Here is a 24,779-nt window from a genome sequence, read left to right as displayed (position 1 = left end):
TTGTTAGGTTGATCTAGTTTTTTAGGAGCCTCTCATTACTCATGAAAGTGAATGTAAGAATGATTTTTTTTCTAGAAAAATAATACTGGACTCTTACAATGTTTCTCTAATACATGTTTCATATTACATATTCAAGTGTGGTACTGATGGAAACAAATAGAGCAGTTATTTTCATAAATAATTATTTGTTGCCCATCATTATATTCAAGTTTCCTTCCAAATTTCAGTTAAATATTTGTTTCTTTTTGCTTTTGTTCAGTGTCTTTTATGCACAACTGGCCTTGAAAAATGTCTGAAGATTTAAGTTTATACAACATGCAGTATCTGGATTGCTGTAAAAAGGTTAGCTCCATGTCACATGAAATATATATATATTTATGTTTTATGTTGCTATTTTGCATATAGATACCTCAATTTTTCATTCTTTTAAAAGAGGCATGTTGGTTAGATTCAAGGAATGGCTGCAGATTAGCAATATAATTTTTTCATAAAGATAAGTATTCAGCAATATATTAATGTACTGTATGTATGTGTATGTATACAAACATACATAAACTGTAATAACATTGATTTCTCCTTTGCAAAATACAGTACATGTGCATATTCCATTCGTGTATAGAAATAAACCTGTAACTCACTCCTTCATCTTTTGTTATATCTTGCATTAAGTCCAGTACTCTCCTCACCTTTTATTTACAGTTCTTCTCATATTTTATTTAAAACTGAGAGTTAATTTTCCTGCTCTAGATACCAAAGATTAAACATGTACATTTATATATTGGATTAGGCAATACCACCATATTTTCACATTTCTCACATTTTAAAAGAACTCTGAAGTATATAAATCAGCAGTAAAGTATGTCAGTATTTTAAACTTGATTTCAACAACTGCTAAGGAAGGCATGGTATGCCAGATATTGAGCTATCACAATTAAAATTTTTAACAGGTTCTTATCAAATTGTATTTGAATCACTGTCATTGAAAAATCTGGGACTGAGTAAAAAGCAAACACTGGATTCAAATTAATCCAATTTAAATTCAACTCAAATGAAAAGAGTACCAAATCTAGCTTTCAAATTTTACCAGTGCAATAGAATCTGGTTATAAGAGAAATACACAGCTTTTCCTTACAACTGAGTCTACAGAAAACTTTCTTATGAATTTGAATTAACTGATTTTAGACAAGTTGTGTATTACTAGTCTAGAAATGGAAAAGCAATGGAACTATTGGTAGTGGGTTAACAGAATATCTGTCTGGATTCACATATTGTGCTGAACTGTGGCTTAACCATGATTTAATATACAAATCACCAGAGTCCAGAGTCATGCTTTGTGTTCAGCTAGAACTAAACAAATCATCTTAATGTGTTTAGTAACAAGACCCATGGCTCTCTTTTGTAGAGCAAATCAACTATAATAACAAAGCTGAAACTCTACCAACTACTTTTCTCCTTGAAATAACTCTGTAACTGCCACCTTCTTTCAAATGAAATTTTAGATATTTTATTAGGTAATAAATATAGAGTTAAAATCAAGGGATGATTCTACATATATAAGCAAAAATCTTCTTATCCCATGAAATGTGTATATTAATAAATGTCATGGAATGTGGAATTTTGGACTAAGGTACTAGTGTATCATGTAACACAAATTTCACCATAAAAAAAGAGAGGAATCAAAATTCTGTTTATTAATAATTGTTTATTTTTGCTTCAAGTTTTGTGCCCTTGTTGATTTAACAATGAAATCTGCAATTTGGTCCTTTAGTTGACCAAACTGGATGCTGATTAAGAAACAGCATTTGCTAACATGCTCTCTCTCACTTAAGTGTTTAGACATACAGAGAAAGAACATGTGTGCATATGCCTTTAACATTTGCAGTTTACACTCAGTTGGGTAAAATAATTAGTAAAGACAGGCTAAAGGCTGCAAAGGGCATCTAATATATAATGGATTAAAAGAAACCTTCGAAATTACATTTCTTTCTTGTTTTTCTTTTTTCTTGTAAACCATAATATAAATGATTTCACACAATGTTGTTTTCACTATCCCCCCCACCCCCCCAATAAAAGCAACAATAGATAGAAGGCTGCTTGTTCTTAAAATGTACTAAAATGATTTGCAATCTCCTGTGTTATCTCAGTATCTTTCTCTGACTTGGTAATACTAAAGTATGGACTGGATGAAGAAGTAGAATATGAGCTCCTGATGCATGAAAAGCTAATTATGCCTTCCTCTTACATATAGTGTCTGGTGCAATGAAGTGCTTTGCATTTTCATAGATGTGTTAAGACAAGAAGCAGGTTAAATTTTATGCTGGCATCCAATCAAATATTGTGGAAAATCTAATGATGTTCGGGACATAGGCACATGGAAGTTCTCTGGGCTCAATATTTATTTATACAATTGTCTGGTATACTATAGTTTCTCCAAAGATATTCTTGCTTCTGAATAATACAACCAACCTCCAATTCTTACTAGAAATAGTATTTTCCAATTTCTATTAGCTCACTTCATTTCAAGTCTATTAATGAACAATGATTTTGCTTTCTTGGAAAAAAAAAGGGAAGAAGATTGTAATATTTAAGGAGAATGTCTTTCATTTTTCATGAGTAAATGACACTGAATGGCACGAATTCGATTCTTTGCTGGTGCAAATTCAGGCTGAAGCTTCAGTGTAGATTCATACCATCGCATTGCTTTCTCAAACTCCTCCTGTAGGAATCCAAGATCCAAAATGATCAGTATTCAAAGCAGGGTTCACATCTACTTACCTTCCCTACCAATTCGGAAGTGCATGCGCCGTGCACAGTCATGTATCACATGTGTGCACGGACCCTCTGCGCATGAGCAAACCCTTCTGCACACGCGCAGAGGGTAAAAAACAGGTTACTTCCTGGTTAAAACCAGGAAGTAATGACAACCGGGCGGGTGGGCAGAGCCTCGTGCTGCCAATGCTATCGGTTCTCTGAACCACCCCCCACCATCGTTACCGGTTCAGCCAAACTGGTCCGAACCGGTAGCATTTCACCCCGATTCAAAGTAACTTATAACGAAGTATATACCATACTTTGTTAAGTTATTAGGGATAGAGTGCTGAATCTTAAAGTATCTTTAAGTATTGCAATATTAAGCCCAGGCAAATGAACATAACAAACAAGAATTTCTTTTTTTTAATAGAAAATTTTTTCCCTGTCATGATTGAAGATTATATGGATTTTCTTGCAATAGAATAATCTGTAATACTTCAGTGCAGAACACTATAAAGGTTCAACTGCAAAATACAGTATTGTTACTGAAACATGTAGGCCACAACTCTGCAAGTATTAATACTCATTATTTATTAGAAACATATTCTCTCTTTCCTTCAGCAGCCCACTATGGCTAATTAGCTATTATGTTATAACTTAGTGCTAGTAAACAAACTTGTTAAATATTTAAATATTAAATATTTGTTCTCCCTTTTCTTGGTCAAAACCCAAACTGTATACACTTCCACTTCCTCAATTAAACTTGAACTTTCTCAGTTAAATTAAACCCTATTTATTATTATGCCCAAACTGGGAAGAAATATCTACTGACCCATACCTAGTTTTAGTAGGCATCTGTGAATGTACATATAAGAGGTTCTGCACTTGCACATTAGTTCTTCTGGAATATTCCACAGTTAAAGTACTTTTGGTGAGAGTCCTATTGTCACACATTTATTCAGCCAGATGTGGATCCTTCTTCCTTCCCATTTCAAAATAGCAATGACAAAACCAAGGGAGTGAAAAGCAATTACACAACTAAGATTGTGAGGTTATGTGAATTCACAGATGACCACCAGAAGAACTGCAGTTACAAATAGGTAGCTGATTCTTCATTATGTTCTCTATGAATGAAGCCAGTGATGCCAAGACTATTCTGCTGCCTGCCTCTGGGAATCAGAATTATGGCTTTATGAATGGAGAAGGCTGTGTCTTCCGAGCCAGCCCTGCAAAGCGCAAGATGTCTCAGGCACAATAGGAGTATCTTTCAATACTCCTTGGTCATGCATCTGAACTAATTTGTATCATAATCTGATGGGCTGAAACTGGGATGAACCTGGTTCAATCAGGGTTGAAACCAGCATTCCTTTTCCATATTCCCTATGGCAAAGGAAGAGGCATATATCCTTTAGGAACAGTGCTGATTGATGAAGGCAGAAGATTATGTCTATCATGGCTCCAGGAATTACAGAAAAGTCAGTGTTGCCAAGATTGTGGCTCAACCATATAAAACACATTAAGAGGAGCATGATTATAAATGTCAGCAATTTGATTCTTTATTCTAAGAGACTGCATATCATATGGGGATTCCCTGCAAGTTGAGAGTTTGTGTAACTTATGAAAAATTTAAACAGTTAGATTTTGGTCTCAAAAAGAACAGCCTAGGGGACAAGTGAAGATTCAGAATTCAAATCCAAGAAAAAAGACTACATGAATGCTGAGAACAATTCATCCTCTTCCCAAATTAAAGTTTGGATGAGAAACCCAAAGCAAAGTTCAAAAAGATCTGCATAAACAAATGTTAAATTGAGAGATGGGGTGCAGTTAAATTGACTGAAAACTTTCAAGATGGAAACATTAAAAAAAGAAAAAAATCCTTTCTTTTACAAACTGCTATTATGTGTTGTAGTCATGGACTGCGGTCTCCTGTTTTTAAACTTCTCTATCACTGAGACTCAAGATGCTATAAAAAGACCTGATTCAGAATTTAGCAATTATTTACTCACCATTGCTACATAAACATTAGCCAAAGTGAAATGATTGACGACAAAATGTGGAGCGATTTCGACTGCCATTGTAGCCACAATGATAGCATCATTCCAAAGCTTTGCATTGTGGAAGATGTTTGCTAAACTTATGAGAGGCACATCCTGCAAAGTAGAACAAATCCAGTGAGAGGTAAATAGTTCTTTAAAAAATATAGTTCTTTAAAAAAAAAATCAAGTTATTTAAAATAACAGGTATTTAAAGAATCAGCAGTGTATTTATGATACACAGATTTTAATCAATAAGGGAGAAAAGTCAGCTGTTCCATGCGAAAGTTCTCCGGTCTTATTTAACCAACAAAGTGTCTATGGAAAAAATTCTGCAATTAATATCAATCAATTAAATCAATGAAGATATGAGGATACATTTTTTAAAAAATGACACTTGAAAAATGAGTTCATTTCTACATAATAGATCTTAAACTTGTTCCGTCATGTTAGGGAAGTAGGATTATAGTTCATTCAAAATTTGTTCTGTCTTTGTAAACCTAAAACACAGACTTAAGACTGGACATTCACTTGCAGGGGTCTGCCCCTTCCCCACTGCAATGCATTCAGCTCCAATTTGTACTCTGAATTCCTATGGTTACTTTTTATTTGGTGCAGAAATAGAACAACCAGAAAACTACCCTGCTTTTGTGAATGAAATACCTCTGCACTCCCATTCTCATTTATATATTTTATCAAAGTATTGATGACAGACCATATAAAGTTGACTATTCCATAATTAATTTATATGGGCATCATTCTAAAATCCTTAAAATCAGTGAAAGCATATATAATGCTAAACATAAAATGAAAACTGTAATCACAGATATATTGTCTCCGGTATTATTTATTACACCCACTTTCATGTAATATGGTGTGTGATGTAAGGCTTGCCGCAGGCAATCAATTGCTTTCTTCCCTTGACCTTTTACTCTCCAGTAAAGAGCTGCCATGCTGGAAAGGATCCAAGAAGTTTGATTCTGCCACAAAACACAAGAAAGAAGGAAACTGTCACCAGATGATTGACTACATTTGTTTCACGCTTTCACTATTTTTCACTACCACTCCAGTCTTATTCAAATATCTAGAAACTCAGAACACCTCTCTCTTAGTAAGGTATACTTTGTATAGGGAGCCATACTGTCAAGAGGATGTATGTCAGACTTTATTATGGTTACAAGTAATTTAATTTTTACTTCAAGATAAAAACTTTGATTTTTGCTTAGCAGAGAAATACTGCCACTTTGTGGTGACTAAAAATCAATTCCTTAAGAATCTGTTTTTGAACTAGTGGGTACATTTGGAATGTTGACACTATAGTGACGCCACTCTCACAGAATGGTTCCTGAAGTACTAGAGCTTGTCCATCCAATCAATAGCTACTGAAGTGGGAAATCAAAAACACTGCTAAACTAAAATGCAAACTGGTGACGATAAAGTAACTTCTCCAAGAACTTCAATACAAAGCAAAGGTGGAGTCCGAACACAAATACCAAGACATATTTTTCTGCACCAAACACAACAAAACACCATTTCACAAAAGGCAAGCAGCCGATCCTCAGAGAAATACATATATTGAGGCAAAACATCCAGCTACACCAAAGAGGAAGGTGAGACATGTATGCTGCTCACAGAAAAATCAAAGCATAAAACAGACAACAGACCACTATCAATAAATCTGCATATTCCATAAACATAGATCAGTGGAAAGACATCTCCTCTTATTATTGGCTGTCCCAATCTAGCCTATAGGATGTTCTGTACTTGTACCCTGCTCATGTATTTTTTACACACTTCACAACAACAACAAAAAATCACCTGCAACTTTTACTTTCTAATAATTTTTCTTTGAAAAAATGTTGATGGTGTTGGAAAAAAATGCTTTGCTTCGAGGAATAAGAATTACCGTACATAATAGGTAGACAGACTGATAAAAGCAGGAAATCCCTAAAGGTTCTAAGAGAGGTTAAGAATCCAAGTGTTTTGGGAGCCTTTCTCCAATGGAATGTCTTGAAAGTAGTAAGATTATGATGGGCTGCAAGGCAGACAGGGAGCTTGGGATGGACACTAGTATACTGATATTCTTTTCGGGACAAAGAACTGGTTGTCTCCCTAAAAAACTGCATGATTGTTTGAATTGCTTTGAGACTTTGACATACTCCAAAAAGGAAATAAAAATATGTCTATTAGAGACCAGTTTGAATCATTAGATTCAGAAGCTGAAGAATTTGATCAGACTGAGTATTGGCCAACGTCAGGTGAGGAGCTACAGGTACAGAGTAAGTCACTGGACGCACAGCTAGAGCTAGGCAAAGTCCTGAGCCCAGCAACATACTGCAAATTATGAACAGAATATCTAAGGAACTCAACCCATTTAACTTAGAAGAAAGAAGGGTTTTAAATGAGAGATGGTTTTCATTACTGGCTCTAACTGGCAAACAACGGTCAAATTTCTCGCCCATGACATGATTCTGCCTGTACAATGTTGCTGGTTTACCTAGGACCCACCCTTTTTATGATTTTGTAATCCCTTAATTCGGGGTATAGTTGGATGGAGCTGAACTCGCCGGATGCTCTTCCTGATGCCACACAGAGTTCTCAGCAGATATTTTTTCTTTGTGCCCTGGAAGAGAAACATTTGCTGCTATCTAGGATTGAACTAGCTCTTACTGGGAAACAACACTGTTGCTGGATTACCTAGAACCTTGGATTGAAAAAAAGATTATCCTTGAATCTCCCTGAATTTGAGATTTGTCTTTCTGTACACTTTTTCTAAACCAAGCTCTTATGCCTGTTTTCTATGCTGAAAGCTTTTATGTTACTTTGGTGAAAGATTTATGATTGTAACAGAAGCTAGTTATGGGTGTGTAATTGACAGCACAAAACAGACTGTTTGCTACCCCCACATCAAAGGAGTTGACGCCTTTAACTTCAGTCACTGAAATGGAGGAATTACAAATTGAAATTCAACTACTGAATGTACAGCTTTTCTGACCACGTAACAAAATTTATGAGTGCCTCCAGCACCATGCTATAATGCCCCGAAGACTTTCTCACAGACCAGGTTAAAGCTGGTGTTGTTACTACCTTATTCCCTGGCTGAACTGTAAAATGAGCTACTGATCTGCAACTCCAATAGTTACTGTTTAATTATGACAAATTTGTCAAGCATTTCAAGTTGATGTTTGAAGACCCAACAAAATCAGTTATAGTAAATGAAGTATTAGAGAGCTACATAAGTGAAGCCGGTCAATAGCTGATTATGTAAATGACATCAGGCTCTTAGCACAAGACCTGGAATGGAATGAGGTGGCTCTGATGGATTATTCCCAGAAAGAATTCTGGGAATTCTTTCTACTGATACCAGCATACTGATGGATACCTTAAAATTGAGACTGGTGTTGTCCAGCTCTCATTTGGGTACAATGTTCCTTTAAGACCCCAAATCAGGCATCTGGATCCTTAAAAGTAATGTCAAGTGCTGGCTAAATATTTTACCTGGGATTGGGTTTAGCTGAGCAGTTGTGGTCCCCCAGTCTTGAAACACCTCTAGACCGATACAACCATATCCAACCATATCTGTTAGAACCAATGCAACAACACGATCTCATTTATCTCAAGAAAAAAAGAGGGTCAAGGGCATTAGGTCATTACACGCCCTATATGCCAAGAAACAGGCTGCATCCGATCTAGAGGTATTTCAAGACTGGGGAACCACCACTGCTCAATTAGACCCAATCCCAAGTACAATATTTAGCCAGCACTTGATATTAATTGTAAGGATCCAGATGCCTGATTGCCCAGCTCTATAGTAATGACTTGATTTTGAAACCATCAGTATTTTCATGGGCATTTCTGGAGGCTGATGGGATCCTGGAACACTCCATCCTGCCTTCGGTATTTATGAAAACAATTGATGGTCAATGCCTACTACTAGGACTAGCAGTCTGGATGGTGCTGCATAGCTCCATAAACATGATCTTCAAATCATTTAGTTAAAACGAATGGCATGCTTCAGTTCACAGAACAACTGAGAGTCAATTTCTATTGAATTCTCCAGTGGTTCTAGCAACCAAAGTAGAAATGAAAATATGATCAGACTTCCAGTTAAAAATACAAACTTCAATGATGTTTTCAGATTGATATCAGGAAGTTCCACATCATCCCTTTCCTATTCATCTGAGGCTAAGATCTCAGTGAGGTAGCTATACTCACTTTCAGAATCTGAAGTTACAACTCTGCAAAATTTTGCACACCCACAAAAAATATTCCAGATGGGAGTTCATTCATCCTTTCACTTCACTTCACTCACAGCTATTCCTATATTTGTCAAGAAAAAAATCAGGAGAATTGAGGCTCTGCAATGACTACAGTGCTCTCAGCTAGTTCACTATTTGAATTGGTACCCTCTATCTCTCAGGGTTGCTAGGTCTTCTAAGGCAGCCTGTCAAGCAGCCTTGTGTGGCCTGCTGGTATTTTTAAAAATTCAATAAATTCACCATTGTTGCTGCCTTGAAAGACAGGCTGGTAAATCCCTCCAATGCTTCCTGTTCTCACCAATGCCACTAGCTCCAGCACTGCTCACTACCAAGCAGCTGATCACCAAATAGCATACCCAATTTTCCTTGACAGCCCACAATTATTCTCAAATTATCAATGTAGTCCTTCACAAGTTGTACAGGCATGATCTAAGAAATATCCAAATTTTCAAAAAACTCAAGAGGAACCTATGGTAACTGGTATAGTTATGAGAAAGCAAAAGGTAAACTGTTGTTTTGCACTTTGTGCAGTCATTCTGAATAGATGGAAATCCGTCTGGATCATGCAGAATCACCATGTCATTCTGATATCTGATAAATGACATTTGGAGAGACTGGTACCCCTTGAAACTTGAAGGCATTTACTGAAAGCTCAAAATCCTGTGCAAGTTCCAACCGAGTACAGGTATTCCTCGCTTAATGAGCATTTGTATAATGACTGATCAAAGTTATGATTGCACTAAGTAGTACTTATTGGTTATGGCCATGGCAATGCCGTGATGTGATCATAATTTGGATGCTTGGCAGCCTGCCCACATTTATAACAGCAGCTCAACTCCCCTTCATCCACTTATCTCTCTCTCATTTTTGCCTTTTTGGCCACCTTACACTCTGTCACCCCTACTGCTATGCATTATCAATGTGGCCCTTTGTTTTTTAAAAGTAGCGCAAGCTACTTGACTATTACAAACACAGGAAAGTACTTCAATTAACTGGAAGGGTGAGCCTGAAGGACTTAAGTTATTTATTGATTTCAGCTAGGATACTCCCTGAAGCCTAAATCCTCAGTGTGTGGTGGTGGGCAGTGGTTAAATGGAGGTATAATGTTAGGGATCAATCTGAGCCTTCAGATTCAGACCAGTCTGAACCTCAGCTTGTGTCATACAAATTGGCTGAAGAGACCATACCTGAGGAGACACGGGTGAAAGCTGAGGTTTAGACTGTTTAAACTTTTCAGCTTTTCAATCTAACTTAGAGGTTTAGAGACTTAGAGTGCAGTGGCGCAGGGGTTAGAATGTATTGCAGGTTAGTTCTGCTGACTGCCAGGAGTTTGATCCTGACTAGCTCAAGGTTGACTCAGCCTTCCATCCTTCCGAGGTGGGTAAAATGAGGACCCAGGTTGTTGGCGGCAATATGCTGACTCTGTAAACCATTTAGAGAGGGCTGTAAAGTACTGTGAAGCAGTATGTAAGTCTAAGGGCTATTGCTATTATTAAGTGCTAAGTTAAGCAAAGTCCAAGATCCAGCAACATGTTGAAAATTAAGAACAAAGGAACAAACTATCACTTGAAAAAAGCATGACTCCATCAATCATTCAAGCTAAGACATAGTTTTAGTGATTGGCTCTCTATGGGAATGGTACACAACAGTCGAAATTCTTACCTATGACTCTATTCTATTGTTGGCTTACCTGAAACTTTGAAATGAAACTCTGATCTTCCTGAAATCAAGACTGGTTGCTCCAAAGTCTTTGGTAAAGTAAGATGGACCTATTTTCTGCCCAGAAAGCTTTGAGTTTATAGTGAGCTTTGTATTATTTTGGGGAAAGATTTATGAATGCAAAAAATATATTGAGTTTGTTATCAGCTGGCAGTTCCTTTGGAATAATATATATCACGTTAATGTAATTGTTCTCACTTTCTTCTAAACACTTCCTTACTTGTTTGATGCATTATCTTTGAATCTTCTGATTAATATTAATATTTTTTCTGAAAAGCTATTATCGTATTTTTCGGAGTATAAGACACACTTTCCCCCCCCTAAAAGAGGGTGAAAATTTGGGTGCATCTTATACACCGAATGGAGCCCCGCCCACCCGCCAGCCCCCACCCTTCGGCCTCCATGCGTCCTCTCAAACGGAGCTTTTGGAGGCTACAATCTCAGCCTCTCAAACGGAGCTTTTGGAGGATGAAAAAGCAAGGTTCTCTTTACATGTGTAGGCAACTTGGCTCTTATTTTAGCAATTTGGGGAACTGTAATTGGAACATACTTGGAATTTACCATTTTGAGGGATGGCTAATGTTTAGAGAATCCTACATATCACAACCACAGCCACATGGAACTAAACTAAGAAAACCTAAACTTGTGTTATTTCAAATGCATGCAGCTACCTTTTCAAGTACTTTGGCAATTCGAGTACCAACTTGTTCTAAAGACTGTGGTGGATATCGGTCTTTTCCAAGATTCTGCAGTACCTGTGAATCAAGAAAAAACAAAACATTCTGATATAATTTCTATCAAATTGACCTGACAGAAAGAGATACAGTCTCTTTCCTTCTGAAAGGCTATGCCCAGTATTCTTGCAGATTTCTATTCTGCAATTAATACACATGGTTAAAAAATTACTACTTCCAAATCTGTGCATATAAAAATCTTTTAAGAACGTTTTAGTTCAATAATTAAGATTTACAAATCTGGAATCCTCAAATTAGAAAACTTTAAGAAACTCATGGACTTCCGGGTTGGCTCCGCAGCACCATTGACGGTCTTTTTAGACCGCCGCCCCCGTGATTCCGTTGAGCCGTTCTGACAGCGTTAATCAGCTGTCAAACGGCTTGAAAATCTCCCCTTCGGGAAAAGAAGGGGAGGAGAGCAGGTGGGTGAGGGTAGAGCTCCCTGAAAACCCCTGGATTAATTCCAGGGGTTAGGAGGGTGAGAGCTCCCCGTTCAGCCCACTGAAGCTCCGGATCCGGGGGGACTCTGTTTTTTTTTACAGAGCTAGGTGTTGCGTCCAATTTCTGCTGTCAAACAGAAGATTAAATGATTTCAAAAAAGCAGGCGGAACAGAAGCAGGAGGACAAGCTTTTTGCAAGTATAATACTTAACTCCGGGGATACAATGTTTCTAATTGGATTTTCTGAGCTGGAAGTTAAGATGGCGTTTCTTTGTTGCGATTTTAAAAGGGAAAGTTAGAAAAAGTTTTTGCTAATAGACTCGTGCTCAGAGACTGGCTTTAAGTTGCTGGAATAGATTTTGAAGAGCTGTTTGGGAAAAGATTGTTTATAAAGAAATTGCTGAATGCTGCTCAAAAGGATGGCTCTGACTTTATGATTTTATGGCTGTGGGAAGAAAGAAAATTTCTTTAAAATAAAATGGCTTCTAAGAAAGGAGATCTTGAAAGTGCTGGATGCTATTTGGAGGTGTCAGAAACGAAACAGTTGTCTGATTTACAGAGTTGTAAGGATTTTGATGCAGAACTTACAGAATTTATAAAAGAAGCCATGAATAATCATACTGCAGCTATAAGTAACCAAATAGCAATTCTTAAAGGGATAACAACAGAAATGACTGAGGAAATCAAAACAACTACGGAGCATGATGACAACTCAGGAGATATTGCAGCAGAGAGGGTGGAAGAATTTTCGAGCTTACTCTCTGCTCTTTTCGGAAAAATTGATAGAATCCTTCAAAATTATGACTTGGTTTGGAAAAAAGTAGTAAATGACCAGACTTTCGAAGTTTCAGAAGATGAAGGAGACTTGTCAGTGGCATCTATACATTTAATAGAAAAGAAACAATTGAACTTTTCTTCACAAACTCTTGACAAACTTTGGTTTTACAGACGAAGGAATGAACTGATTTATATAAGCATGAAGAGGCGATTTGGGGGCTCTAAATCAGAGGAAACTTTTTTAAAAAGGGGACAATTTTTGCAGTTATATCAACCTCAAATTAAAATGAAAAACCTCCTCAAAGTAGAAGTAGGAGGGATGCAGAAAGATTGGAAAAAATATAAAAAGAAAGCAAGAATGGAAGATTAACCTTTTCTTTTGGCTTTGTAGTTGTTCTACTCATGGTTAAAAATGATTATGTTGTAGGTATTATAACTACTGAGGGGGGAAAAAGTATAAAGTTAAATATTGATTTTTAAATATGATGTACTAATGGTTGATTAATTCTTTTTGGTTTTTTAGTTTATGTATTAATGGTTAATTATGTTGTTGATTATCTTTTAAATTTTAAAAATTGGAGGGAGGAATAATGAAGGGGGGAAATTTAGAAACTTAAAAAATGTAGAAATTTAATCAGTGAATATCTAAGGTTTATTTTTTGTTATGAGATTTCAAAATAAGAAACCAAGAATGGAAGATTAATTTTTTTTTTTTTGGCTTTGTAGTTGTTCTATTCATGGTTTAAATTGATTATGTTTTAGGTGTTATAACTACTGAGGGGGAAAAAGTATAAAGTTGAATATTGATTTTTAAATATGATGTATTAATGGTTGATTAATCTTTTTTGGTTTTCTAGTTAATGTACTAATGGTTAATTATAAAAATGTAGAAATTTAATTAGTGAATATCTAAGGATTATTTTTTGTTATGAGATTTCAAAATATCTGAACTTTGAGAAAAGTAGGAGGGGGAAAAATGTTTTTAGGTTTGAATGTTTAAGATTTGTTAATGGTTTTAAAATTCTTAGAGTTATTGGATTACATGTTACTTTGTGTTTATATAAAGGGAGGTTGATGAAATTGTAAAAGGGGAGTTAAGGGGTCTTGGGAGTTATTAAATCTTGCAGTTAGCTAGTTTATTTTAGCGAATGTTTGGTGAAATCTATGCCCTGTTTTTGTTCTGGGAAGTCGGGGGTGGGGGGTGGTGAGGAGGGGTTGAAGATTGAGTTTACCAAATTGATTTTTTTTTCTTTTTTTCTGATGATAGTATGAATGATTGTTTATATTGTATACTTGTTTGATCAGAAAATAAAAACTTTTTTATTAAAAAAAAAAAAAAAAGAAACTCATGAGCAGATCCCATGATAAAATCAATTAACTGTGGTGAGTTTTTCAGAAATTAGATACATCTTTGTCTAAATTTGGGAACCCATTTTTATGGATCTGTTATTCACAAAATAATTTTATTCTTTCCTCACTTGCCCAGTATAATGTTGTTCTCTGCAAACTAAATTCTCCGAAGTCATAGATTTCATGCCTAAAAATAGGAAAGTTAAACAAATATTTGTTCCATGAAATCTGATGATGCAATCTGATTTTCCAAACATCACGTGTGTACATGCTTGTGAGCAACTAGTGGCGCAGAGTTAAGAAATTGTTAACCAGTGAACATTTATCTAGAAAAAGACTTGTAGCTTCCTATCAGCTGAACTTCGTATGGATGAAGTGAAATCAGCAACTCGTGAATAAATCAAATAATACTGATTTCAAGTGAGTCTGTTCTAAGCATGCGGTTTTTAGATCGACCCCAAGCCCATATGAGAGCACAACCCTACCTCTTTCAGTTGACTCTCTCCCATGTAATGAAGACTGGCTCGATTGGCAACGCCATGGAGGTGATCCAATGTATGCATGCTGGCAGGCAGGTTGGCATTGCAGAGAGGCTCCATGGCGGGCTCTTGCAGGGAAGTGGCAAAATCAATGTGCTCTGTGATGCTACAAGAGACAGAGAATTGTTAAGATATTAAAGGAAACAAATATATCTACATATCTAAATGAATATATGAAACCAATTCCGAGATTTATTTAAGCTTTATACCTGACTCATATTTTGCAAAATATTTTTAATGTTTCTATCATATTGGAAAATTCCCTTACACAAAAAAGTTTATGTGAACAACATGTGATTAACTCCAGTACTGTGTTTTCTTACATCATTCTGAAATTATAGTAGAGGAAGAAAACAATGAAAAGTCTTCCTAACAGTGAACTGTTAAGGGGAAGGGAAAGACTGCTATACATGAATTTGATTCTGTATAGTTTCCACTTCCTAAGCTACCCTTGGGTTTTTCTGGTAACTGAACTTCCCATTCAAATACCAAGAATACTGAATGCTGTTTAGTTATGGCCAGCTAAATGTTACTACAAAACTGGATGGATTAACAACAATGTCTGAATCCAAGAACATTGTACTTTTTAGCATAATGCTCTGCTTTCTAAAGTAGGATGGATTTCCAGTGGGTGAGCAAGAAGTTCCAGACTTAATACTGTTTGCTGGAGTATGACATCCTTGCTGCTCACTTATTACTGCATTACATTTATTAAGCTTCGATGCTTCCTCCACAAATATTTAGCATATTTTAGTAGAAAGACATACCTGATTTAAAAACTGTATTCCACCAGAGGCTGCTTCCTAATATGGTTCTACAGATGCCATCTGGGGAATGTCATTTTTGCATTTACCCACCAAATTTAATAATAATATATACAAATGCTTACCTGTAGATAAAACAAATTAAGCAAACAATAAATGCTAGTTGAGCAGAACATTACTCTATCTCTCTCCTTCTAATAGATGTAAGTTAAAAGAGGAATCCACACATTTTGGACTCTGGGCAGTTCCCTACGACTACTAAATTGTGGATTAACTCTGCATAGGGAAACATAAGCCAATGTAGAGTCAAAGATGATAAATCTGATCTAATCTGAAGTTAACGGGCCTTCATATCCAAGAACTTCTGTATTGTTAGGTTTGAGATTTAGCTTATTGGGACACATCTCCTGTTTTCCCTGGAGCTGAAATATATAACTGGGTGACATCAGCATACTGATAATACTTGGTTCCATGTGTTACAGATGCCTCAGGGCAGTAGTGGTATTCACTTACTTTCACTACTGGTTTGCAAATCTGAGCGCTCACGCGCGCCAGTTCTACACATACACAGAGTCTTCTGTGCATGCGCAGAGCATCTGTGATGATGTCCAGGCAGGTGGGCGAAGCTTCCTGCTGCTGCTACCAGTTCGCCTGAACTGGGTAGAACCGATAGAATGCCACCATAACTGATTCAAAATAGATGTGAAATTACAATTCCTCCTGCGTCCCTTCTGCATCACCTTGCAAATTTTATAAACTCACTTGATATTTTTTGCCTCATTTGGAGAGATATTCCTGTAAATATTCAGACTTTGTTTTGGACATACCGTATATACTTAAGTATAAGCTGAGATTTTCAGCACATTTTTTATGCTGAAAAAAGCCCCCCACGGCTTATAGTCGAGTGAGGAAAAACCGTTTTGGTTCCCAGGGGTTGCAGGGAGGCTTGTTAAAGGTAAAATGGTGTGTGTGGGGTGGTGTGTGTGTGTGTGGGGTGCGGCGCCCCTCCCTGGCGCCCCTTTTTGGCTCCCAGGGGCTGCAGGGAGGCTTGGTAAAGGTAAAATGGGGTGTGGGGGGGTGCGGCATCCCTCCCCCGTGCCCCTTTTTGGTTCCCAGGGGCTGCAGGGAAGCTTGCTAAAGGTAAAATGGGGTGTGTGTGTGGGGGGGGTGCGGCGCCCCTCCCCGTGCCCCTTTTTGGCTCCCAGGAGCTGCAGGGAAGCTTGCTAAAGGTAAAATGGGGTGTGTGTGTGGGGGGGGGTGCGGCGCCCCTCCCCGTGCCCCTTTTTGGCTCCCAGGAGCTGCAGGGAGGCTTGCTAGGGGCATGAGGGGGGTGCCTAGCAAGACTCCCTGCAGCCCCCTGGAAACAAAATTCTCTTGTGTAATTTTTTTATAATGTAAAACTAGTCTATTATGTCTCAAAATAAAAGGGACATCAAAAATCCAATTAGTGCCATGTAAATTCTGGAATCCCGAAAGACCTTACCCATTGTATTTATTAAACAAATTTATATAGCTACCCAACTCATATACAGTACTTTTAAAATTATTGTTGATACCATATTGTTTTTGTTGATCCTCTTTTCCACTTACAGAGCTAGTTTACTGTTTTTCTTTGAAATCAATATTCAAAAACATTTAACCTACTGATGTAATTAATGTAATTTTATTGGTATCTATTTTTATTTTGAAATTTACCAGTAGCTGCTGCATTTCCCACCCTAAGCTTATATTCGAGTCAATAAGTTTTCCCAGTTTTTTGTGGTAAAATTAGGTGCCTCGGCTTATATTCGGGTCGGCTTATACTCGAGTATATATGGTAACTTGATTAAATTGCTGCTCACCCTTAACTTCCACTCATTTCTGTAGCCATTAAGAAATAAGTCATGATATTCTGCAAGACAGTGCATAATGCTGGAGATGACATGTCTGACATTAGAACAAAAACACTCACAGAAGTTCAGACCTCTGTGTATTATTAGGTCTAATAACAGCATTATCAAATAAGTGAAAGAATATAATACAGTCACAATTTGGTGTACCAGCCCATTAAGATGAATACTTTAAGCTATACATATCTGTCCCAGTTACGTACTGACCTAATTTTGTTGATAGCAAAAATACTCACTCAATATTTTTAGCAGAAACAGCTAGCCAAGTGCTGGCTACAGTAGTAAGATCCATCCTGCGGAACTTAATACACTCATCAGGACTTGGCCAGCCCAAGCTGCGATAGTCTTTCTTTCTTCCTGCAAAGAAGCAAGACAATCTTTTGAAAAAAAGAACCATCATTTCAATTTTTAAAATTATTTTTCTATGTATAATGGGAAGTTCAGTGATTGGAATAGTACAAACTACCTGATACCATATCAGAAGCAAAAGAATAGGTATTGACTGTGAACCAAACAACTAAAAAAGCATTTTAAAAGGCTGTATTTTATGCATGTGTAAGAAAGAAACATGTACTTTGCTTTATACTAAAAGCAAACATCTTGTGCCTAAAAAATATGTCTGAACCATTCTGGGTGGGACTTGGTCTTTCCAAAATGGCACCAAAATAATTTAGTTCAATCTAGGTTCCAGTTAAAGGAAATCTAATGTGCTAATATTAAGAGGCAAAAAGGATAGAGGGATTGGCAAGGATGGTGTTCTCATCCCTCTTTCCCATTCTCAGTAACTTCTAAGCGACAGCTTCCGTATTTATTTTATTCATGTTTAATTTATATAGTTGCCCATCTCACCAGAAGTCACTTTGGGTGGCATAAAATAATCAAAACAATAATATAAAAACAGCCACTATAAAAATATGAACAACTATGATTATTAATTAATTAATTAATTAAATTTTTATACAGCCCCCTCTCCCGAAGGACTCAGAGTGGTGAACAGCCAAAATTAAAAACACACAATACAAATATTAAAATACATTAAAACGAAATTGAATTATCTTTGGCTTCTCCAATTTAAAACCCCTTGCCCATAAAATTCCCCAATTAAAAGATTTTTAACCCAGCCCGGCTTGCTGAAATAAAAAAGTCTTCAGGGCCCGGGGGAAGGTCCGGAGGTCCGGGATCAGTCGTATCCCTGGGGGTAGCTCATTCCAGAGGGCGGGTGCCCCCACAGAGAAGGCTCTTCCCTGGGGGGTCGCCAGCCGACATTGCCTGACAGACGGCACCCTGAGGAGGCCCTCTCTGTGGGAGCGTGTTGGCCGGTGGGAGGTTATCGGAGGCAGAAGGTGGTCTTGTAAGTAATCGGGTCCTAAGCCATGGAGCGCTTTTAAGATGAGAACCAACACCTTGAAGCGCACTCAGAAGACCACTGGAAGCCAATGCAGCTCGTGCAGGAGAGGTGTCACATGGGAGTGCCATGTCGCCCCCATAAGTACTCGCGTGGCCGCATTCTGCACCAGTTGGAGCCTCCGAGTGCTCCTCAAGGGGAGCCCCATGTAAAGACCGTTGCAGTAGTCCAGGCGGGAAGTAACGAGGGCATGAGTAACCATGCATAAGGAGTCCCGATCCAGAAAGGGGCGCAACTGGCGTATCAGGTGAACCTGATAGAAAGCCCCCCTGGCCACGGCCGTCATATGCTCTTCTAAAGACAGCCATGCATCCAGGAGGACACCCAAGTTACGCGCCCTCTCCGTGGGAGCCAATGTCTCACCCCCAATAGTCAGCGATGGCACCAGCTGACTATATCGGGACGCCGGCAGCCACAGCCACTCAGTCTTGGAGGGATTGAGTCGGAGCCTGTTCCTCCCCATCCAGACCCGCACGGCCTCCAGGCACCGGGACATCACTTTAAGGGCATCGTTGGGGTGGTCTGGGGTGGAGATGTACAGCTGGGTGTCATCAGCGTACAGATGGCACTGCACCCCAAAACCATGGATGATCTCGCCCAGCGGCTTCACATAAATGTTGAACAGGAGAGACGAGAGGACTGACCCTTGTGGCACCCCACAAACCAAGTGCCTTGAGGTCGACCTCTGCCCTCCAGCCAACACAGACTGCGACCGGTCGGAGAGATAGGAAGAGAACCACCGTAAGACAGTGCCTCCCACTCCCAACCCTTCCAACCGGCGCAGCATGATACCATGGTTGATGGTATCAAAAGCCGCTGAGAGGTCTAATAGGACTAGAACAGAGGAGCAACCTCTGTCCCGAGCTCTCCAGAGATCATCAACCAACGCGACCAATGCCGTTTCCATGCTGTACCCGGGCCTGAAGCCGGACTGGAACGGATCTAGATAGACGGTTTCATCCAGGTACTGCGCGAGCTGTCGCGCAACCACCCTCTCAACAACCTTCGCCAAGAAGCGAAGGTTGGAAACTGGACAATAGTTTGCCAAAACAGCTGGGTCCAGAGAGGGCTTCTTGAGGAGGGGCCTCACCACCGCCTCTTTCAAGGCGGGAGGCAAGAAACCCTCACTCAAGGAAGCATTTATAATCCTCTGGAGCCAGCCTCGTGTAACCTCCCGGGTAGCCAGCACCAACCAGGAGGGACACGGGTCCAATAAACATGTGGTTGCATTCAACCTCCCCAGCATCCTGTCCACGTCCTCGGGGGTCACAGGGTCAAACTCATCCCAGATAACAGTCTCAAGACACACCTCGGACAACCCGCCTGTACCTACCCAGTCAGAGTCCAAGCCTTCCCGAATTTGAGCAACTTTATCGTGCAGATAATGCGCAAAATCCTCAGCACGACCTTGATTAAATTTTTTGAAAAAAATAAAGCAGCGGTCTCCAATCTTTATGGCTTGGCAGCCTGGCGGGAGGCCAGAGAGGGGAACCAGCCTAAGCAAACAGTGGACCAACGCACACTGGCCCACTGTGCAAGTCAAGTACACCGGCCCACTGCTCGTGCAAGTTGAGCTGTGTGGGCGGCTGCTCTGGACAGCTCACTTGGCCTGGTTCCAAACAGTCCACCACCCCAGGAGTTGGAGACCCTGGTATAAAGTATACTTTACTTTCCAATCTCTCCAGTGTTTTCTTCCCCTTTATTGCTCTCTCTCTATGTTGCTTCCCCACGCCCACCCAATGGACCTGTCCTCCCTATCTGCAGAACTGCTTACTTGCTGCTTTCGGCATACTTGCCCTAACTCCTCACAGCTTCATGCCATATTGGTTGCACTTGGGTTTTGACAGCAATTACAACTGGGATTGCTGTCACTAAGCAATATGGTCATAAAACGTGATCACATGTGACTGCCTCATTTAACAATCTCAGCAGTCCTGATCGCCATCATAATATCAACATGCATGGATCATTATGCAGGAAGAGGTGGGAGTCCCAGGCAGGGGGGTGCAATGAGGGAAGGGAATGCCCTGGGTCAATCAAGTGGGGTGCTGTGGGCATTAGAAAAAGCAGGAGCGACTTAAAACTGGCTTCCCCATTGACTTGCTTGTGGAAAGTTGGCAGGAAAGGTCACAAATGGGATTATTGTGAGATGACTGTTGGATGTTAGGATACCCAGAACTTTGAGAATCAGTTGTACATCCATTATATCAAACTTCTGAAGCTGTCTTTTTTTTTCAATTAATTGTACTCTTATCTGTTAAACCTGAAGAACTTCAATTACACTTTCATTCTGGCTAATTTTATGGACATTATTTTTATTTTGGCTATTTGGAAAATTTGCATACAAAAATAAATACTGTTTATAACAAAATGCTAGAGTTTCCTTCCAGGACAGCATTTCGCTTTTTTTCTTTGTCAAAAAGCCCAAGGTTGGAAAGCTAGACACATATAGTTGGTAAGGCCTTCACATATTCTGGGACATATCTATGAATGAATATGCACAGGATTTTACTGCACAATGTGTACAGTATGGTTTTATCACAACCTATTTATTGTGTGTATCAAGTGTATCCTGATGTTCTGAAAAAGTATCGGTCTTGTTCTTAAAAAAAGAAAGCATATTACCAGGTGGCCCAGGGGAAGGTATTTTTGGCCCACTGATTTCCAATGCCATTTGGTAAAGGTTTTCATTTTCTCCAGCTACTGCTTCCTCTCCATTTCTTCCAGCAGGTTCTTGTTGGTCTATATTTTCTGGTTTGTGTTTCTTTACACGTTTTACTTGAAATGTAATCTGTCAAAAGTTAAAAAATGGTGAAGGTAACAGAACTAAAAACATCAGGCATGCTGATAAGAATGAAGAACTAAGCTGATTCCTTTCAGACTAAGTTGATTTTCAAGGGCAATTTCCAGACAGTTTCCTTTTTCTTGAAAATTCTGGTTACTCTAATTCTGCTCACATCTTAATACATCAAACATACAGACATAATCATATAACAATAATTTGTTTAGCTCAGAATTGAACAACACATTCAGTAGGGGGGTTCCGCAGAAAAGTTTGATAAAATGTGCCTTCTTGTTGTTCACATTTTCAGTATAAATTTGAAGTGCCTTTCTACATTCTAGAAAATTTCTCTGGTGACACATACCAATGGTATGCCATTTTATAAATATTCTCTTTTAAGATTATAATAGTGTACATTGTATTCCTTTAGCCAGATATTAAGAGTCCTTACCCATTCAGTTTCACCATCATCACCATCATCCTCTCCACAATCTCCCAAACAGGAGCTGGCAAGTCCATCTTGAGAACCTTTCTTGAGGACACGGATCCCTTGCAAGTCCATCCTATGGCCTTTTACTTCCAGTGCCCCTTCAAAAGCTTCAAGGGGCCAAGAGTTTTCAAACTCATCCACTAATGCTAGCATCTCCTCAGACATTTGAGCATCTCCCAAGTTTTCTATTTCTTCTGAGTCATTGTTTTCTGCAATAACAGTACCTATGACAGCAGAATCAACAAAATATATTCAAAAGTTTTGTTCAAAAGTTATTTTATGTTCAAGTGCTATGCTAAATTCTGCCACTTCAAAACCAGATGATCAGTAGGAAAGCATGTTACACTCTTAATCAAAGCTTCAATTTGCAAAGCCATTTGCATTGTAAAGGGTTTTTCTTATCCTGAAAAGCTCATTATTAGTCTACTAAATAAATATTATTTCAATAAAAAGGCAAAACACAAAATAGTTTATTTTATAGTGATGAATGTATGTGTACTGAAGGTTGCAGTGGACTATGAAGAAACAAGATAGAAACAATATTGATGCTTTTAAATTTTGACATTGGAGAAGACTGAAAATGCTATGGACTGTCAAGAAAACAAACAGATCAACCCAGAGTTCTCGCTCAAACAAAAATGACACATTATAAGAAGTTCTAACTCTCTGGAGAAAGTTCTATTGTTGGGAAAGGGGGAAGGAAAAGAAGAGGATTATCAGCAACAAAGTGGATGGAATCAGTTATAGTGTGATTTACGATATACTGTTGGAAAAACTGAAGGACCAGGTTAGTGACAGGTAATCATGGAGAAAATCTATGTGATCACTAGGAGTTGACACTGATTTGGTATCACTCACTCATTCACTCAAAGCTCTACAGAACATTATCTTATCAAGCTATTCCTCCCTGCTTTTGTTTAGAACCAATTACATCCTCAGAGAATGTTCAGAATCCTTACTATATTGTTTATTTTTTAAAAAATACAAAGATATAATCTAAACAAATATTGCCTGTGGCCATGCCTAGAAAACATGTGACATAAGAAAGATCTAAAATTCACATGAGTGAAAATTATTTATTTTCCTGGACTGTTAAAAACAATCTCTTTCCAATTCTCAAAACTTGTTTTGAAGCACTTTGCATAATACTGTTCTCCTGAGTATGTTTTTATATTCAACATTTCTGATATATTGTCACCAATTTATTGGATGCTAACCTGGACAAGTGTGAGTGTGTATGCATGTGTATATGAAAGAGAGATAACTTTTATCAACATACCATCTGAAGAGGTCAGAAGGTAAAGTTTATTAAAATGTATTCAATTGCTTTTCAAGATCTTGCTCTCCTGTGCAGGGATTTCCTAAAATATATCCACACTGAAATCACCCAAAAGACAAAAATATATCTGAAGCAGCAATACACTTCTCTTTTGAAATTTAATGAAATACAGTATGTTTCCATTATTTGAAGAGCACAGTAATTCCAGAAACTAGAACATTTCAGTTGAACATTCCCTTTAAAGTGAAGGGGATTACACACCAGAATTGTTCACAGTAGATTTCCTGCTGGCATAAAAGGGAAAGGATTTGTATGGACCTGCCATCTTCACTGAGGCCAAAGACAACATTAAGGGCAGTGTGAATGGCTCAGTGTGAGCTGGCAGTTGCAGAAAGTGCACCTTGCTCATTTGTCTTGGTTGGCTAATGGGGACGGGAATGGCGTAGGCAGTTTTTGCGTTCTGTAGTCAAGAAATGATTGTGCTAAAATAATGTGCCTTGTTCATTTATCAGTTCCTCTACTGCCGCTACTTTTCAGTTAAAAACATTAATTCAGAAATACCTGTTTGATTTCATCATAAAACTAAATATTACTCAGTTGCCTGTATAACTCCTTGGCTTTAGTTAAAACCAGCTAAAATATAATATATTCCAAATCAGTAACTATTTTCTTGATGAGCACGGCTATGCAGTGCTTTAGATTCAATCTCCAAAAAGTGCTTCAAAATATGCTATCCTGGGAAGAGAGACAGCTGTTTTATGATCTTACATCTGTGCTCCAATGCACTATATAATCTACTAATTATATATTGCAAAACTCAAGATTGTCCTGTACATAACCCTTTTTTAAAGTACAGAATAACATGCATCTTACTGCTCTGCCACCACAGAATCCCCTTGCAGTCTCTGTTTTAGATGAGACACTTGCATATCGTAGGTTTGACCTACGATATGCAAATGTTTTAATGATAAAAAATGAAAATAATTCAGTACAATTTGAAAAATGTTTGTACTGTTCCTATTCATCCTAGTATGCAATCCAATTTTGACCAAAACTATGTATAGGTGTTACAGAGTTACTCTGACAAATAGTCAATGGTCTAGGTCTCTGTGAATTTAAATTTAAATGAACCTTTTAGGATCTGGATCACCTGATCAAGTTATTTTATAAGCAGAAAGTATAGCAGGATTTCTTACGAGCACTAACTGTACAAATATTAAATGCATTTGATGTATTTTTAAGTCACTAAAACTCTACTGTCAGACATAGCTACCTTTTCCTAAATGTTATATTGATTCTGAGTATTTACTTACTTTCTAAAGTCAAAGAGGATGAATCCCCTGCTGAACCATGAACCTGATCTGTCACATCATCTTCAGCAGCCGTTTTAAGAGTTTCTTCTATTAATATGATATCAGATTCCTGTGGGTTAAAATACTTCTGCTTAGCATGGTTGTCATCTTGACTCTTCTCATGACAGTAACCTGTGAGATATGCACAGAAAAAGACAGACTGTAGACATGATTCCCTCAGGGCAAACCACTTGCTAATCTCTTGTATTATTGATA

General features: G+C 38.2%; 1 protein-coding gene across 3 annotated transcripts in view; it reads right to left on the bottom strand.

The window, feature by feature from the left end:
- Positions 1 to 1,682: 1,682 nt before the first annotated feature.
- The window catches only part of TTC17 (tetratricopeptide repeat domain 17), a 66,296-nt gene continuing 43,199 nt past the window's right edge, over positions 1,683 to 24,779 (bottom strand). For 2 of the 3 annotated variants that reach the window (XM_070935928.1, XM_070935936.1), the window contains exons 17-25: positions 24,525 to 24,695; positions 21,894 to 22,156; positions 21,286 to 21,451; positions 17,492 to 17,612; positions 14,549 to 14,708; positions 11,434 to 11,517; positions 5,645 to 5,764; positions 4,758 to 4,901; positions 1,683 to 2,716 (exon numbers count right to left, since the gene is read on the bottom strand). In XM_070935928.1, coding sequence (XP_070792029.1) covers positions 2,585 to 2,716; positions 4,758 to 4,901; positions 5,645 to 5,764; positions 11,434 to 11,517; positions 14,549 to 14,708; positions 17,492 to 17,612; positions 21,286 to 21,451; positions 21,894 to 22,156; positions 24,525 to 24,695 — 1,361 coding nt within the window. In that variant the 3' untranslated portion in view covers positions 1,683 to 2,584. The remainder of the gene's footprint in view (positions 2,717 to 4,757; positions 4,902 to 5,644; positions 5,765 to 11,433; positions 11,518 to 14,548; positions 14,709 to 17,491; positions 17,613 to 21,285; positions 21,452 to 21,893; positions 22,157 to 24,524; positions 24,696 to 24,779) is intronic. The other variant, XM_070935945.1, reaches the window with a different exon arrangement.

Source organism: Pituophis catenifer, unplaced genomic scaffold (assembly GCF_029215685.1).
Source record: "Pituophis catenifer annectens isolate HBS135680 unplaced genomic scaffold, rPitCat1.0.hap2 SCAF_1, whole genome shotgun sequence".
NCBI lineage: Eukaryota > Metazoa > Chordata > Lepidosauria > Squamata > Colubridae > Pituophis > Pituophis catenifer.
The sequence above is the reverse complement of the archived record's forward strand: the minus strand, read 5'-3'. Positions and strand labels throughout refer to the sequence as shown.